The 19,337-nt window shown below is 38.4% G+C and overlaps 1 protein-coding gene across 2 annotated transcripts; it reads left to right on the forward strand.

Moving 5' to 3' along the window:
• Positions 1–33: 33 nt before the first annotated feature.
• Positions 34–19,217, forward strand: LOC135693191 (uncharacterized). 2 transcript variants are annotated; one of them, XM_089111377.1, is made up of 3 exons: positions 34–137; positions 6,769–16,820; positions 17,226–19,217. In XM_089111377.1, exon 2 carries the CDS (start codon positions 6,986–6,988, stop codon positions 16,784–16,786), a length of 9,801 nt encoding a protein of 3,266 aa, XP_088967503.1. In that variant the 5' UTR covers positions 34–137; positions 6,769–6,985; the 3' UTR covers positions 16,787–16,820; positions 17,226–19,217. The 2 variants fall into 2 exon arrangements, with proteins under 2 accessions (XP_088967503.1, XP_088967502.1); XM_089111376.1 differs by having other exon boundaries at positions 82–1,572.
• Positions 19,218–19,337: the final 120 nt, after the last annotated feature.

Here is a 19,337-nt window from a genome sequence, read left to right on the forward strand (position 1 = left end):
CAAGACAATAGATTTCAGTGGAAATCGAATAGAATTGTTTTGATCTTTGAGTATTCTTGCGTAGATAAGCCTACCTATGTTATGATTCGAGAATTTAGAATTCAGTTGCCATGATTATGGCTGGAAGACAACGTAACGTGAGTTGATGTTTTCCTTCCTTTTTATTAAAGCCGTAGGAGACCGAATTTGTTTGAGGGCTATGCTATGCTTTGCAAAGTAAACTTCGAATATGGCCGTTTAGATTGTGAGAGGTTTAAATCAACTGAGAAATAAGGATTGTTTATTTTCAGCATTCATTCTACTTTGAAGAGAAAGTTTAAAAGTTGACAGGTTGTTCGAATTTGTACTAGGAAAATGAGAATAAACTTGATATTTGAGATGGGGTGTTGATGTTAGGCATCAGCATCGAGGCTAGATGTAATATTTTGGTTTCAATTGTTTTTACACCGGCTTTAATAGTGATTTCTCAAAATGCTTCGAAAAAGAATAGTATAAAAGGCAACCTACGTGAGCTCAATATCGAGCTGTTTATCTCGTATCGTATGTATACAGTGGTTTCTACTCCATGGAAAATCTCCATCGTGAGAGATTTTCTGCTTGCTTCGGAACTAACTGGAAGCCCTCAAATAAAACATATATAAAATGATAGCGACAATTTATTTACAAACCACTTTAACTCGATTTCTGAACCCAAAAATTATACCATGTAATATGGTACCCAATAACTGTTTTAATCGAAGCACAAAGAAAGAAATCAAAATTTTCAAATCTTCAAAATAGGCCGAGCTTCCTTGTAATTTTTGTGAACATACCCCAGAACTTTAAATCTGCATGTTGCCATCCTAAGGACTCTACAGCCATATGCGCCTCCCCCAACCCTGGTTTACTCGATAAATTAACTGTTTCTATATCTTGGGTACCGGAGCCACAAAGTTTTGTGCGAAGAAATAGAAGATAGGAGCCCTCGAATTTTTGTAGATTTTTTTCTGCTCGAATTTATGTGGCTCTGGTACCTAAGGTACTGTTTGTAATTTATATTTTTCAAAACGTGCTCAAAGAAGGAACACTTTTCCAGTAACAACGTAGTCGCTTAAAGCATATCAATAGGCCCTTTTTCCCCCAACTTTCGCATGATGTCCTCGGTAAAGAAGAAACTGTAACTGGATGCCTTAAAAAATTGGCGAGATCTGCCATGTATTTTCATGATATTTAAAATCCCTTAGCTCAAAGAAGTACGACCTGGTTGACGGCGTATTACCGCGAATACCATTAAAAGATCAACGGAAGGGTAACCTTGTCTAGTGTGAGGATTTAGATTCACTATTTTCTTCTGACCAGCAACCACATCCTAGGAGCTTTAACACGTACAAATTGAGATTTCTTTCCATGTATCATGTTTCTGTGAGCGTTCGCGTCAAGCCAGAATGTGAGGAACAACTTAGCCACTGGCCCAATTGCAGCCAAATGTCGTTAGTTGGAGGAAGTACTGCGTGACTAGGGGCAAAACATAGAAAATCCAGGCGCTATCAGGCTAACTTGTAGCGAGAAGGGAAGTTCACTGGTTTGGTTTATGTAAGTCACTTTTTATTATTATTGCATTATTACTTTTTTTAACTTGTTTATGTGGGCAAAAGTAAAATTGGGGGCTTGGGAAACTAAATTTCAGATCAACAACACTCTTTTTTTATAAGAACGATTTTATAAGAACACGAGCCTCAAAAGTGGTCAAAAGTTATGAACAAATTAAGAACAAGCTGATGCTGAGCTTCTGCAAAATGCAAATATAACAATGTTTTTTCTCAAAATCGAGGATTTTTAGCGATGTGTGGGTGCTTATTTGGTTAATATTCTGATTTGTCAGCTAATTAAGGCTGTCTCACTCACTTTGTTGGCAAATGACGCCTGTACACCACCCTAGGGCGAAAAAGCTAGCACTCGCACTGCTTACACCCTATTAGATTAACAACAATCCAGCCTCAGATTTTCGAAGAAATTAAGACCAGTCTGCCTGAACTTAAATTTACTGGTTCTTATAAAAAAGAGTGTACTCGGCCAAGGCCGGCCCGTGCACATATCACAACTTCGTTACTGTGTGTGCATCTGGAGCTGATGACCTTGATGCAGTTGATGTTTCATAATATTGATTAAGACTAAGCTCATAGTTCTCAACCTTGGATCGATTGAAGAAAGCCCAGAGAAAGGCTGGCAGGGCTCAAAATCCTATCACTGTGATTTGAAAACCAGGAAATCAAAGAAAAAATCGCTTTTAGTGGAGCTTTTCATCGCCTTTCTCCAACCGTAAACATCATTTTGGCTCCACATATCGCCATTTGCTACCATTTTTTAATTTTCCACGTGTACATGCTCGTATACAGTCAAAATATCAATAAATGCATTTGCTAGTACGTACAAATCGAGCATGCTCTCAGAATTTATATTGTTCCTCATAGTTGCCTTTCAGACCCAGGTTTCATTGGAACGGGTCTGGGTGGGTTCTGTTGGTAGTTTTGCAAGACCGGGCATATTTCGTCACAAGATCAACAGTATGCAGTTAAGAAGATTGCTAGGAGCGCCACTGTTTCAAAAACGTCTTTAAATACATCTTTTATTTGGTCGAATGCTTTTACCGTACATATTATTTTGAACTTCTTCTCTGATGACTCTATGACCAAGGTTTTCAAATCATATTGCTAGGATTTTTAGCCGTGCCAACCTTTCCCTGGGCTTTCTTCAATCGATCCAGGGTTGAGAACTATAAGCTTAGTTTTTATCAATATTATGAAATGACCAATGAAAAACAAAGGCCGTACCCTATGAAACAAAATAGCACAACTACCCCCCATTGCCAATTCATTTAGAAATAAACAATAGGAAAAAACGAGCAGCAATAGAATTACATAAACATAACCACAAACAAGGATTAAGCCATTGTAATAAAAGAAAATGGTAGAAGGCTGGGAAAAGGGGACATTTACATGGTCTACGTAGATAAGTTAGCTAAGGCATTATGTTTCTAAAATAAACTTAATTGTTAATTTCAGGATTTCTGAGTTTGGCCCCAAATATATTTTTTTCGCCTTATTCCATTACCGTATCGCCGCAAATACCGTGGGCCTGATTCGATTCCATTCAGAACCGTCCGAATTAAGATTATAATTGTTCTGCTCTTTCTCTTATTTCTCCTATTGCTGCCCCACAAAAGGACACCTACCTCTTGCCCTTGCACAATTTAGGATTGTTTCATTAAACTATTGTTTTGCCCCTTTTCTCGGTGCCCTCCTTGAGTGGAGGCTTCCCGGGCCTGGCTTTTTTCATTGACAACATAAAGAGGTTATTCAAGGAGCTGAAAACACAACCTTGTAAAATATCCCATCAATCAGAGGGGCAAAGAATTCAAAACTCCATAAGTGGCACGTCTTGATTTTCTCTACCAAGTACTTTTATATAATATTATCAAGACATGCATTTTCAAATTGCGTTTTGACTATAAATTGTTTCAAGTTAAGTCGTGATTTGATGAAAAAATATTAATTTAAAAATTTGCATATTTTAATAAAACATCAATTTTTTCTATCAACTAAACAAAGGCTTTTTAAATCTCCATTCAAGATGCGTTCTTGGGTCCATTTGCTTTTCTCATTGTGAAAATTAACTTGAATTTAATAAGTATATATGAACACATGGGAAAGTAAAGTTTTTCCCGTTACGTTTCATAATTTGCACTGGAAAGGGAACCTCTGCAAAACTGATGTTTGGGTTAAGACGAAGGTGTCGGGAAAAGCTCTGGAAGTAAACATACTAACTTTAAAAGTTATGATCATGATGTTCTTGTTTGTATGAATTGCAATCGTTGATTTGAACCATAATATAAAATAAATGCAAGTCAATACGGGGGTGAAACGAATATCTTTCTGAATGCCCCAGAATTATTGTTGTGCAAATCCAGAATTCAAGCAAAAAATCAGTAGTGCTTTCTTGCAAGTTTTGGGGCATTCTTTATTAAAGGCGGAAACAATCAAAGCTAAACTGTTAGCTTACCAAGATCTGGTTTTGTCCAAACGTTGTTTCGCTCGAATAGTTTCAATTTTCAAAAAACACGAGGAAAAACAAAGAAATGGGCAAGGTTCTTTACAGAAATTTAAACCAAGACAGAATGCTTTCTTGTCTTCATATACTCAAATGCCTAGCCCTAAAAGTTTCAATACTTCGCATCTCATTTCCAGAGGTACTACGGCTTTCCAAGATAAGGTTATGAAAGGGTACAAGATAAGGTTAAGATAAGGTACATTGCATTTTAGAGAACGGAACAGGTATGTAAGGAAAAGCTCCGTTATTTGCAAAGCGAAAGCATGTCTTACCGAAAGTCATAGCCAATGGATGCAATGATTGATGCATATGTTTATGAGGGCAAGGTTGAGTCCATGCAAATTAATTTGAGTTGTAAATTATTTTCATGACAAGCACAGCGTCACTGGAGGGGAATAAGAGGCTGAAGGCCCAGTGGAGGGGCAGAGGCAGAAGGAAATTTTATTTCCTGAACAGAAATGTGCAGTTTCTTGTCTCGAGAAAGCCATGTTACAGATCCAAAATTAAAACATTGCAATGATACAGAAAGTGATTTACTGAATTAATGCAAATAAAAGAAAAATAATAAAAATATACGTGAAAAAGTTAGCAATCAGATGAAACAAAATCGGTATCTTAACGATTTATTATGTTTTTTAGTTCATGCACTGTTAAAAAGTAATAGAAAGAATGATAAAAAAATTCTTATCTTGACCAAAGTGACAATAGTATTTTGCTAAATTTTTGTCTGAAAGATGCTTTTTAGCCCTTTTACAAGGTATAATTTCAAAAATTTTCTTCACGTCAGACCCAACCATGGTGGGTCCTCCTACCTCACTAAACTTGATTTTTAGCCCCACTGGGCTAAATTTCGTTGCGCTGTCTACATCATGTACCCTCTCCCCATTAGCTGTTTATTAGCTAGTATTTTGCAAACCAACACTAAATGAAGTGAATATAAAAAAAACAATTTACGCTCAAGTAGAGAAATAAATATTTCATAGGCAATGAAGTTTCAAGTTTGTTTTTATTGCGTAGAAGTTTGTCCTTGGTAAAGACCAGTGTACACTGGTAAAGCTTTCACTAGTAACCTATAGACAAACCGTTGCTACGAGGTCTGCAGGGCACCACTCAGTTTTGCAGGGCAGAAACCCTTTTCACCCCCCCCCAAACCTATTGGCCAAGTTACGCCCCTGGCCGAGAAGAAGATTTTACAATTAAGTAGAATGAAGGCATACTCTGATGTCGAGTATTGAAGAGACTCTCCCCCTTTAGCAATTTTTGAAGATCTGCCTACGTCTCAACGAACGTCATTTTAGACTCAATGCTATTGTTTTGAGATTCTTGAGCAAATTTATTACTGACAGTGAAAACAATTTTTTAATTACTATTTTAAATTTGTAATTTAAAAACATTTAAGAAAAATGTTCAGTTGTCATTTAAGGTTATAGGTTTTCCTTAAGACTTTCTCTGATAACACAACATTTTCTTCATTCTATCATTAAACAGAATCCTGGGCGGTGCCAGAGGGGGGCTGGGGGGCTTCAGCCCCACTTTTTTGCACAAATGTGTTTTTAAAAAAACAAATATAAAAGAAAAAAGATAGAAGAAAAGAATAGTGTGATGAATCATTTTGTTGCTAAAGTTCTCAAGGAATAGTCGAGGTCTATAGTGCCTCAAAAAGTAATGAATACCATTTTAAGATTGGAATTAATCAATCTAATAAAAGCGTGCCATAAAAATGGTAAAATGCTTTAAATTTTAAAGCATTTTACCATTTTTAAGGCATGCTTTTTTAAACGATTGCAAAAAAATGACTAAAAAGAAATGTTCTGAAATGTATTTTAGCTAATCAAAAGGATGTGGTTGCAAAAAAATGCTCGCTTTTCTCGCAAGGAGATCTTTTCTTGTATATGTACCTATGGCCTCCGACAGCCTCTCGTCGCCCCCCCCCCCCTCCCCCTCCAATGCACCGCATAACAAGTGCCGCAAGCAGTTTAAAATGCCGAATAATTAGCAGATACATTACTTTTGTGTGGTATAACATTCCCCACATCCCATATAGCACCTCCTATGCACGCAGCCCTTTCCTGTTTAAAAGTAAATCCGAAGTCATCATTTTGTAGATTTTCCCTAGGTCTATTTTTATGCGTAATCCATATCTATGGCTAAATCCACGGAGAAATGTCCACTGTTGTAAGGGAAAATCCAAGTTGAGAAATGGGAAGATGTCTGCGGAAAAGAAATAAAGAGGGAAAAGGAAAAGTTTCTCTTTATTCCCATTTTCCTCTTCAATTTTTACTCTGCAAGCGCTCGGATTTTCCTTCACAGCACCTCCCGAGTATTTATTTGACGACAGACTCAAATTCTGTTTTGCCTCTTTGCGTGAAATTTTATTTACCTGGACGATGGGTTATTAAAGTGACAGGTCATCCGTTGTGAAGAAGCATCTAAACAAAGACTGTTGAAAAATAATGAACCTTTAGCCGTGCATGTTATAAAATCCTGAAATATTTATTGAACAGTGGATACATTTATAAGCGTTGAAATTCGACCGCGATATGTTAATACTTGATGATATGCGTGACATAAAGACAAAGAATTGCTGTTTGTTGATTTAATTTGATATTGATTCTTGTGTTTGCCGCTTCAGTTCGACAGGAAAATAAAATAAGCTAATGGGGGATACTTTTGTTTTCATAGGGCGGGCATTGTCTGTCGGTGATGCGATTTGATACGGCCTAGTCAAGACACATCACCATTTTATGAAGTTCAGTGAATTGACCACAAAATGCTTGGCCGTGATTGACAAGCTATGTGGTTGAAATATCAATAATGGATTAGTTCGCCATGATCATGTTTGGTATGCTCAAAGCCACGACAACCTGCTCATTTGAGTATCCTCGATTCGATTTTAAAAATGGAGCTGGACGCGGAATGGCCTTCACTTTTATGGGAACCAGCTACGCTGTTCGGTTATATTAGCCCTGCTTATGTATTCCACGTATGGGTTATCATGTTTACGTATTTAGGTTTAGTTGGAGCTTGGGTTCATTTCAGAAATCACGCAGATGATCCAGCAGATAGCGACAGAGATAATCAGGAAAAAGGAGATGCAGAGGATTCGAGTGGAATTTTTGAGCATGCCGACGAAAATGAGGCATTCGATCTGGATCTTGAGCCAGCTTCCACGGATTTCGGTACGCACAGTGAAATTCTGTGCACAGACAGAGAAACACAAACGGATCGAATGACTGACGGACAACAGTCTTCAGACCCTCGTGCGACACTAACCTGCGAAGAATTTGCATCGTGTGAAATTGCTCGAGAAGTTGGAGATTGTAAACAGAGTACAAATGTCAAAAGCGGCTCTGTACTGCCTGAGGATAATAATGTTTGTGATTCTTTGTTAAATAAAGGTTTGGGTATTGGTAGCAGTGATTTATCAGCTGTTTTTAATGAAGACCAGGATATTAATTTTGAACTGAAATATCGTAAGGTTGAGGTTGATAAAACATGGGAAAAAGTGGAGAAAGAAATAGAAATTGGGTTTGTAAGCGAACTTCAGTTGGAGACACCCTCAACACAAGATGATATTTTTAGTGAAGTAATTAATGATGAAGCTTTAAGTGAAACTTGTGATATTAGAGAAGATCGATCACCGTATAGTGTAGAAAGTGTAGTTAACAAAGATGTACCTGTTATTGTAATAGGTGACGATAGTGATGTTGATATCAATTCTGGGGCTTCAAACGAAGTTCAGAAATCAAATTATGTTGGAGAAAACTTTATATGGTGTGCTAAAGACGAACATGTCGCTAATAATGGTGGCTCTGTACCGAGGTTGAAATCAGGGTCGTTAGAAAGTCCCCTTGAATTAGAGAAGATGGTGCCTATTGAGTGTGAGGGATCAGATCTAGCTGATTTTGGTGTCCGTGAATTTGATGATAACTTAGTTATGGAGCTGGAAACTACGGAACGAAATCATGCAGTTAGTTATGGAGACCTTGGTGTGAAGATTTGTGATGAAGGCAATGGGCGTCAAAATGGTTTTGTAACTGATACGGCTGTTTTAAAAGATATGCCTTTTGAAAGTGAAAGCGCAGTCTCTGGTTACCTGGTTGATCTACGGTCAATGAATATGGAGAAACTCGATGAGCCTGTTGACAGCATTACAGTCAAGAATAAGGGGGACTTTGATTTGGTGGCTGAGAAAGTTAAAAATGATTTTAATCATAGTGCTGTAAATCCTGTGTCTGAGAAGAAAGAAGTCGAGAATCATGGAATCTCTGAGCTAGTCAACAGCATCGATGCTTGGGAAGGAAACGAAATCTTTCCTTGTGAAAAAGCTGACGAATCTGCACCTGCTGCTGTTGAAAAACAAACCAATTTTGAATCAAATAATGGAATTTGTAAACATGCTTCTCATATTACGGAGCAGACTTGCAGGCCAAATGCGCGGGAAGTTGCAAAATGGATTGGGATCCCAGGCGAGATTAGCGATAATGAAAGCGAGGCTAGCTGTTACAAAATGTATTTGGACGATGATATAAGTGTCGGCTACAGTGAAACACGTGTAGATTTCAAGGAAATTGCTGACAACGTCAACGAAATGTCTGAATGTTGCAGTTTTAGCACTGATGTTAACAGTGAATTTCCAGATGGTTATAGTGATGTTTGTGAAGAAAAACTTGACTTAAATTTTTGCTCAAGGGAAGAATACATAAATATGCGCGTACTAGTACTTGGCAATAAAGCAGCTGAAGACGAGAACAAAGTAATCGGGGTATCAAGTGATTCTGAAGATACTAGCAGTGAAGTGAGAGATGGATTTAATGAAAATGTATGTGATGACTCAAATATGGACTATATTGACTGCAATGTAAGTGATATTTGGGGTGGCAGTAATGCTGGTGGTAAACTTTCAGAAGGTCTTAGTGTGAAACTTGATACAAGGAATGAAAATTCAGTACTTCAACCTCCGATTAACCTTGCAGATGAAATCCATGGCAAGGAACAAGATTTTGTAAAAGAGATTGCTGAAGGCAATGACACTGCAGACTTTGATAAAATGGTACAGTTGGTTGTGAACGATACCTCTGTGAAGGAGCACGAAGGATATTTCAGTGAGGAGATTAAAGAAGAGTTGTTTTTTGACGATGAATATAAGCATATCCATGAAAATGAGCAAGAACTGCAAAAAAGTGATAAAAATTCAGGAAAATTCCCACAGGATAATTTGATATCATCAGGTGATGAAAGTGAGGGGATCGGTTCTGTGGAGGAGGAGGATGAGGAGTGCAGGACAGCTTGCGAGGAAGCAGATATGTTTGCAATTCACGAAGAAAACACAGACACAGGTCATCATGGAAAATTTGAAGAAGAATCTGAGGGAGTTGATAAGATTCTTGCACAGGGGGCATTTGAAGAAATTGAGTTTGGTGAGTTTTCTAGTACAGAGAATGATAACAATAACTCAGAGGAGGCCTATGGATGCAAAATCTCTGTCGATATGCAACAAAATGATGGTAATAAGAATGATGTACAAGAATTGTTTGAAGAAAGTGTAAATGTTTCCATCTGTGAAGAAATGCCAGAAAATTTTAGTTTTGAAGCTATGGTGTCTGCGGGGGAGTATGCTGAAGTTCAAGGAGAAAATGGAGATCTTGAAGCTTTTGATGAAAACGAGACTGAGACTGAAGAATATCGACTAAATAGATGTGATTTAGATGACATAAATCTGAGCAAATTCAGCGAAGGAAAAACTGTTGAAACAAGCGAATCTTCGAGTAGTTACGACGACGTCCCTTACGAGCCTCTTGTGTCTACTGATAATGAAGAGTGCTTCGAAGCTTCTCCAATACAGCCAAAATTTGAGAATCATGCCGCAAGTGACGTCATACTTGAAGTAAATTGTGAATCAAAAGAAACTAAAGAAGGGCCTGGTTTACAAGTTGGTGTGGAAATCTTGGAAACTGTTGAAGAGGTTGAGGAATTATCCTGTGATGAAGAAGTGTCATGTGAATGTTTGGCTGTAGCATTGCCGAATGCCGCGAACAGAAATGATACTAATGCAATTTCTACGATTGCTGCTGTTAAAATTGATGGAGATGTGGTCAGTGTTATAAAGCTGAATTGGCGGGAAATCTCTTTGGCGTTGTCCAGTTTTCCAGAAGGTCTTAGTTTTCTGTCTTATTTTCGAAAGTCGTTACTAAACCCTGCAGGTTTCGTTGATGTTTTCAATAACAACCCTTTGGAATTTCATTGTTTTCACGATAATGTCGCTAAATACGCTCAAATTTATGCTGAAAGGCTTAAACTGAGAGCGGATTTTCAATCGGCTGTGATTCATGAAAGTTGGTGCGCAGCAAAGGAAAACAGCAAACTGCGTGAAGAGATTGTGTTTAGTAGCAGCAAATCTACAAAAGACTGCAAACGTGGGGAGGGATTGATAAAATTACCTGGTTGTTTTGCAAATTGCTATCACGAGAAAGCCGATTTTGTCGTGAAGCAAGTTGTTAGTAGCAGCGCTTGTAAACCGCAAATAATAGTGGACGGCGTGGAGATTGTAAACAATGGCAACAAAAACAAAAATCTTAATGAAACTACACTGCCTGCCATCAGTACTGAAAGTCTAAAGGAATTTCACAGTCAACATTACAACAAAACAAAGCCAAAATATGCATGGGAATCAACACGAGGCTTTGATGACTTTGTGTTTCTAACATCGTTGGCAGCTGTTGATGCGGAGGATTTTAGTGGATCTTCAACAAGTTTGGAAAGCACTGAAGAATGTCTGGAGGGGGAAAAAGGGCAGCTTGACAGCACAAGTAGCTCACTTTCAAACCTGAGGAGTTCTGCGTCGTTGACAGATGAGGAGCAACGTTGGAAGAAATTAAAAAGAAATTCAGAAGGAGACCTGCAGTCTGATGCGACCCCTAAACGCAGCCGTTCATTTGAAAAATGCCTGCTACCAGTAAGTAAACTTTGTTTTGATGTGCCTTTTGAACGCAAGTATGAATATTTCGAAAACGAGTTTTTTCAAAGATTGCTGAATTCGCAGGGATTAAGCCAAACTGATCTTAAAGAAAAGTCTGAACTTCTCAAAAATAACATCGATTCTGAATTGACTATTCCTGGAAATTTACAAACAAATTTTGAAAGAAATCAAACTGACTCGGTTGATTTACGCGACAATTGTTTTGAAACTTTGTCAAAAGTACCTGGAGATTTTAATGGTGAGGGGATAAAAACAGACATGGGTCAGGGACAGAGTGTTGGACTGAAAAAAGGCACCCTTGCCATGCCTGTTTCGAATTATTTACTAAAGGGGATATCAGTTCAAAATCATGGCGAATATACTGTTATCAATTATAAGAACACAAGATTCTCGCCAATAATTACTGTCGATCGTAAAATTGAAATTACCCTCAATGTGCCGAAATCTAAGAATAATTCGCCTAGTGCTAAGGAAGGAAATATTGTTTTTCGTGGCCCTGAGCAGAGTAATGATACCAAAAAAATATATCACGAAAAACTGTCTGATGTTGTTGATGGAAAACTTTTAGATGAATTTGTAAACAAAAAAGATGGGAATATTGAGACTGATTCGACAGTTCCGAAACTCTCTACTCTAATTAAAGATCAGTTCGAATTTTACGTGAAGTCGAATTGTATCGAGAGTGCTGCTGATCATGTTTTGGCGGAGTCAGTTGACTTTGTCCCAGCCAATGATAGAGATTTTCATGAAACTACAAAGGATGTTGCTGACATTAATGGTGGTGTTTATCCTAAGCCTGTTTCTAACGACGATTTGAAAGTAGAAACATGTGTGAATGATGTGGTGTTAGAGCCAGTTGCTGTGCAAATCATAGATGCAGAACAGGAATCATGTCCAAACGCAGTAACTTGGAACGAAAAAGAGTATGGCACAAATTCCGAAGTAAATCCTGGAAAAATTGACACTACTGTGGAGGAGCAAAACAAGCCTGTTGGAAATATTGATTGGGAGGTATCTGAAGAATCTAGACACGGATTAAATGGAGCGGACTGTAATAGTTTAATCCAATCTGTGAAAAGCAACAACCTTATTACTGGTGTGAATACGAATATCTGTTTTGATTGCGATAAAAACGAAGGAGTGAATCGCGAAGATCAAAATATTCATTCAGATGGCGAGCAATCGACATCATTGGGAAATCAAAGTGATTCTTCTCCAGAAATCTGTATCAATGTTTATGACACAGGGGACGAAGTATTCGAAAACAATGAGATTTTGATTGAAGATGTGGACACGAAGCTCTTATTAGCGGAAACAAAACCGGAGGAATCTGTGGCCGTGAAACTTCGCTCAAGATCTTTGAGTTGCCTACCTGAAGGGCATTCAGAACCAATGGCATGGTTTTACAGAAATCGCCCTTCTTCGGTTTGTTTAGAAGAAGGTCCCTCGACGTATAGTGACTATGGCACACTTAGGAGAGCAAAGAGTGCAGAGATATCTCGAAAGAAGCCGAAGATTGTTATTGCAACCAATTTGGAGAGAAAATCGATTAAAGAGACAAACCTTGATGAGTTGATCAAATCGCTTGAATTTTTAGGACCACGTTCAATTTCTGATAACAACAATGACACTTCTGATATAAATGAAAAGAGTTCACGGGCCGATATTGTGCGGAAAGAGACTGTCGAAAACCACGTGGGCAAGAAGGGAGCTTGGGCCACTAATGGGAATGTTTCAGATATTCGTAAAGCGAAAAGTACCACAATTTTGGCATCAAGGAGCAATTATGATGACAAAAGTGGATCTGTTGCGACGTTGATAGGAAAATTTGAAAGTAGACCAAAGGAATCGAGGAAATTGGTTATAGAAACAAAGACAATTCATAAACAAAGTTTACGTGTACGGAATGCTAAGTCTATGGATATAGCTGAGAATCTAAGGAATTTGCAAAACCGAAATAAAGCTGTTGGATTGATAGATGATAATAACAATAAACGGAGAATAGAGGACCGTGAAACAATTGTTCGACCAAGCAAATCTATTGTGAGGCCTACATCACTTGCTGTCGATGAGATAGAGACGCGATCAAGTACGACAAATGCTGTGGAGAATGCAACAAAGGATTTGGTTTTAAGACAAAATGAAAAGACAAAGCGGGATTTAAATACTTCGAACAATGTTGAGGTTGGCAAAACAATAGAATTAGGTATTATCAATACAACCGAAGATTCAGAGAGGAATAATCCGGTGATATCTGATGTGTGGAAAGATTCAGCGATTGATAGTCAACTTAAACAAAATGCCATTCCTGGCGATGTGGGAAAAAAGAATGGAAAATTTGAACCTACGCTTGATTTTTACAGAAATGGTGGTATAGAAGATGCACAAAAAAACATCCCACAACAGGCTGAACGTGTTATCGAGACAGTTTGTGAGCCGGAGTTATCAATTTCTCAAGAACAAGAAGTCAAAAGGACGAGTATCTATGGCCTAACTGTGGTTTTGAGCGAAAGCCATGACCAGGCAGAATTAGAAGCGGCGAGTAAGAATGAAATCAATAAAGCTAGAGAAAAGTCAGAGGAACATTTTTGGTATGAACAATGTAACGGAAACGAGGCACAGGGAAAAAGTTCAACAAAAGTAAGTGACATTGATTTGTTATTGAAAACCCCCCTAAAAGGATCTTGTGAAAGCCTGGATAGTCTCTTCCATGACGGGGGTAATGCTTGTGCGTCTTGTGGAAAGGAGTTACAGGAGAAGTCGCCAGTAGGAGAATGCTGCAATTGTGCTGATAAGTTACAAAGGCAGAAAAGTCAAGAGCAAGCAGAAAGTAAGCAGTCACGCTCAAGGAATTCGTTTAGAAAAGATAGAAGGTTACGTAAATGGCTAGAGGAAAGACAAAATTCTTTGCAGTCTGAGGACAGACTTTCAATAGATGACATGGATGCAGAGGATCAGTCGAGACTCCTACAAAAGATTGCAAGATCGAAGGGTATAGCTATGGAAAACAACGAGGAAAATGATATCCGGAAGAAAAGGTATTCTTCACTACAAAGCAGGCATGTTGATTTCCTTACACAGCTACGATACTTGATAAATTTTGAAGATGATGATTATGATGATTATGTAAAGGATTTAGTTGTTACTGAGAAGGAGCAGGATGCCATTGTAATTCTAAAGGAATACGAGATGAGCAGGCAGTTGAAAAAGGGGAAATCCCCTTTCACATCAGACGATGAAGGTAATGATAGTGATGCTTTTACTGATATAACTGACACTTCGCTGTCAGACTACACACGAAGTCGATATTCTCTAAACAGTCTTTCTCTTAGTCGTTGCTCTTTGCATAAATCGAAAAGTATTGATGTTGAGGAGGAGCACCAACAAGATTTGTACCATAATGCAGTGCAAGAAGAAGCTGAGATACATTTGGAAAGAATAGAGTCAAGGAATAAAACCGATATTATTTCAAGAAGACAGGAAGATTATGAGTCTTTGTTGAAAGCTATCAACAGCAAAGATACCACGAAAATCTTGAGTCCAGAAGAAGTCGCAATTCCACGTGTCCACCAACGCGTTGTGGAGGAGGAACATAAAATGGAGGAGAATTTTAATGTCAGTTCAGAAGAGAAAGTTGTCAACAGTGTAGAGGAGCAGATTGCGTCTGAGTTTTTTTCGCCAGAGGACGTTAACGGCTTGATAAGCATGGCAAATTCTGCTGTGAGAAACAGAAGAAATAGAGCGCAAAGAAACAGTGTTCCTAAATCAGTATTGAAAGCTGAGCCACTTGAAGAAAAATCACGAGCACAATCACTTGGGTCTATGGACAACAACAGTAGAGTTGAAGTTTTTCTTCAAAACAGCGAACAGTCGTTAGAGATAAAGCAAAATGGCTGGGAAACATATGGCACAGAAAATAGGTTATGGCCTAAAGCACTGAATGTTTATGAAGATTCTCCATGGTCTTTGAGTATGGAAAGGCTGAAAGATGCATCCTATGGAAATCTACGTGCAAAACTCAATGTGGCCACACCCACAACTAGTACTCCACAGCACAACCAGGCTAGAGAAACAGTGATAAAGCCAAGTAAAGATGTGACAGATTTTAGGTCAATGCCGTCACCAATAATACGCGAGTTAAAGATATCACCACAACAAAAACGCAGAGCTGCTAGCCTCCGAGACTTAACACCCAAAAACAAAAACAATGCTCCTTCGGTGCAGAAGTTTCAGTCAGTACCCACGTCACCACCAAGATACGTCAGGGAGTCTCCGTTTCGTAAGAGTACTGGGAGCTATGATCAGAGGAAAAAGGCCCACAGATCGCTGCCGGACTTGATAGATAAGCCAACAGACGGACCAAGTTCACCAGTCAGGTTATCAAAGTTCCCATCAGGTGGTTCATCGACAATTTCTTTATCAAAACATTCACCTCGTACACCTCGTTCTCCAGTCTCTTTTAGATCGCCTCGGAGTGGATCGCGCCAGTCGTCACGCTCTTCCTTTCGATCTCCAGTTCTCTCACCACTTCGTTCTCCTCGACTTTCTGAAATCGATGATGATGTTGCTGATTGTGAAACTGTTTACAGTGATTTTACTGCTTGTTTTTCGGACTCATCTATGGACGTTGGAATGGCTTTAGATGGATATGAACTGGAAGACGAAGACTTCTTCTTGCCTAATTCATCAAGACCTGGCAACTTTTCTCCAAGTTTCGACGACTTTCTGCTTCATGAAAACGACGATGCTTCGTCAGGCGAGTATTTCGTTCCTTTACATTCTGAATCTAAAAGGCCGCAAGGCCGATTGATAGCTTGTGCTTTTGGACCGTGCAAAAACACTGATTATGCGGAATGGGCACAGCGTTCACAATTTACGTCTTGTGTTTCGTGTTTCACTTATTATTGCAGCAAAGAGTGTCGAAAGGCCGATTGGAAGGAGCATAAACTAACGTGTTATTACGGGAGAATAAATTACTACACCAAGGCGTTGGTTCGCCGTTTCGAAACAAATAGCGAAATAAACAACAGACTATCATTAGTAGCAGTTGGAGGTTTTCAAGAATACGGTCGTGGGTGTGTTCACATAACGTTTACATCACCTATGGCTGCCAAATTCTTCCTTGTTTCTGGGACAAATGCCTTTGTTAAGGACCCAGTTTACGCTCCTTTAAGCGATGTTACGAGAGAGGGAATTATTACAAAGCACCAAGTGTTATTACAACAGACATTAGTTGATTATGATCCTGAGCATGAATTTGTTGTTAATTTGACAGTTTTTGTTGGCAAGCAAAACCAGGCCGTTGTGTCCCCCCGATCTCGCTTTAAGACCAGTGCCTTACTGAGATGTTCAAAAATACCATTAGGTGGTTCATATAGTGCTGGTGTGATTGAGCCATCTCCTGATGCTAGTTATGAAATCAAAGTCTTTTACTTACCAAGAAGCCGAAATCACCACTTTGTTAATGAAACAGAGGCAAGGCGCTATTACTGTCGTGAAGTTTCATATGGCCTAAGAAAGTATGGAATTCATTTGAAGCACGAATTTACTGATGTGTACGATAAGCTTTGTTTGTATGTGGAACATGATGTCGAGTTTGTGCCAATTACGCTGTATGGACAAGCAAGTGGCAAGAATTACAAATGCGTCATATTTCCAGAAGGTTTTTCAAACAGTGGTGCAGAGTCAATGGAACTGCAAGGCAGAGGGATGCTGGTTTGAATCAACGGTATCTGTGTAGCAGCGAAATTCCCAGGTAAGCATCATTTACAAGCTTATTTCTAATATTGTGTTTTCCAGGATACTTACTGTTTATCACTACCTCGTAAACATAATGTCTGTCTACGAGCTTTTTGCTGAATTTGAAATGGTTTTTGCTCACTTTTCAATTGATAAACAATTACATTGGGCAGTATATATTGTTATGGCTGTAAGGAACATTGAGAAATGTTTATAAATGTTATAGTAATCTAATCCATGCATACGAGAGGCCAAGGACGTCAATTCACCATATTGATGTTAAGGTATGTGTATAATTCAAATAATGATTACAGGGCTGCCCCCCACCCCCCTCCCCCAAAAGAGAAAGTTGTATCTCGGTCTTCGCATAATTCAGTAGAAAATTTCATCAGGAAAATATTCGAGGATCGTCCTTTTTTAGGCAACGCAGAGACACAAGTTCCCGGAGGTGGTCATCAAGAAAATAATCGAGCACGCAGACTAGGCCCCTGAGCAATCAAATGAATCGTCGTGAAGCTGCAAGGAGATTCCGGGTGAGACAGGGATTTTGGACTTTTATTCGTGGTGTAAACATTAGCAAATCTTTTTTTGCATCCTGTGTTTCACAAAGATTTTAGTAAAGCCACTTTGTGACAACAACAACAGTTAAGATGCTTGATTTTCGTTGCTAGTTCCTTCATATGCGTCTCCGTGAAAAATCATTATTATAGACTGAGATTTAGAAAGAAGTAAAAAATTGCCACCGAATATTAAATAAAAACCCAGAGAGAATCTAGTAACTTTATTAAAGTGCTCCTTCTAAGATGTGATAGTCTTGATAGTTTGAAATGACCAGTTGTAGACATGTGACAGCAGACTAAATACTCAGCTCTTTACTAAGAGGTTATGGTGAGAGCTTAAAAAAGGTTTTATGTCGCAATTCTAGTAGTTTAATTGAACAATTTTCATATTTATAGTCACAATTTTGTCCTTGCGTATTCATCTTGATCATCAAGGCTCAAAATCGTTTAAGGTTAAAACTTTACTAATTCAGATACGCCTTTGTTGACAAAATAACCCATGTTGATAATGCTGCCAGATCAAAAGTTTCTCTTATTAAGAATAATCTACTTATAGCCAATTAACTGACGCATGATCACCTAACTAGGGGTATATCTACGGTATTGGAAGATTTAAACGACCTTGCATTTATGTTTTGTACTTATGCATTCATGTGTTAGCCTTCGTGCACATGCATAGATGTGTATTTTGCTATGCAACGTCACTCAGTGGACTGAAGAGGCTTTTGAACAACGTGTTTACACCCCTCTTCTTTTTTTTAATAGAGAAAAGGATCCCTTAAGCTGCAGTACAAGGGTATTGCCTTAACATACTTTCAAAGAACAGTGCCCAATTCATAGCTTAATTGCAGAATGATGAACATAACAGAATATACGACTTAGCTCATAGGGTGCTTAATTACGAAAGTGGCATTGCAGCAGTGCTGGTGCCATGACCCTTTAGTATGGTAATCTCTTTTCGATTAAAAATCATGTTGAGCGGATACCAATTTGCCTTATTGCTTGTTTAAAGTGGTTTATGGAGACTGGACTACAAAATAGGCCCTTCAGGCTTTACATCACGAACAGGGTCAAGTAATATAGGCATCAAAGTTGTATCTCAACCCTTCAGACCGGGCGGAGCTTGGTGCAGTGTGATGAAAGGCTGGAAGACGGAGACATGGATAAAGAGAGTTTTAGCGAATTTACCGACCATCTAAAACTTTTCCCGAGAAACTTATGAGAAATAAGGAGAAAGGGTTGACAACTCCCATACACCCACACACCCTGTCAGGTACGCCTTTGAGCAGCCAAAGTCCAACCAAAGTTGGCCATTTTTCACTACCTAGAGAGCAAAACCTTGAGCCACAAAAGTCAATTTTGCCAAAGTCTTAGTATCTTTCCCCAAAGTTTAATCATTCAATACTAATACATAATTTTGCCTCTTATATAGATATTGCAGTCTGTTGATAGACTATGACATTTTTGGCCATTGCTGAGTAACTTTCAGGCCTCGAATAGCACTTTGGCCTAGTTTTGCAGGAAACTGTTCCATGAATTTTCATTATTACGTTATAGCGATATCCTAAATATCAAATATTGCTAAGCATCAAGGTATATTATGAATTTTTTGTACACATTTTAAGTTTTTACATAGAATTTTCAATGTCGTTGGTTAGTTGCTTTGAAAGACGTTTCTTAATATCTAGAATAATACAGTGCATTTCTCTATCATCTATTTTCAATAAATTGCAGAAATATCTTGCTGTGTCAAAATTTCGAGTAAAAACCTATTTTAATCCGACCTAGAGCAGGTTTCGTATATTTTTATTACGAGAAACAATGTTTATTAAACATTACAAAGCTATTGCCTATTGTTTTTTTGTGGATTTTTTATGTGTTCTATGAAATGTCAAAAATATTTCAGAATCTGAGGAAACAAATGAGACGGGCCCCTATTTATGGACTGCAAGAAGGTCGCATCCAAGGGTGTA

This window comes from Rhopilema esculentum, chromosome 11 (assembly GCF_057945365.1).
Source record: "Rhopilema esculentum isolate cy_ngs chromosome 11, ASM5794536v1, whole genome shotgun sequence".
NCBI classification, from domain to species: Eukaryota; Metazoa; Cnidaria; class Scyphozoa; order Rhizostomeae; family Rhizostomatidae; genus Rhopilema; species Rhopilema esculentum.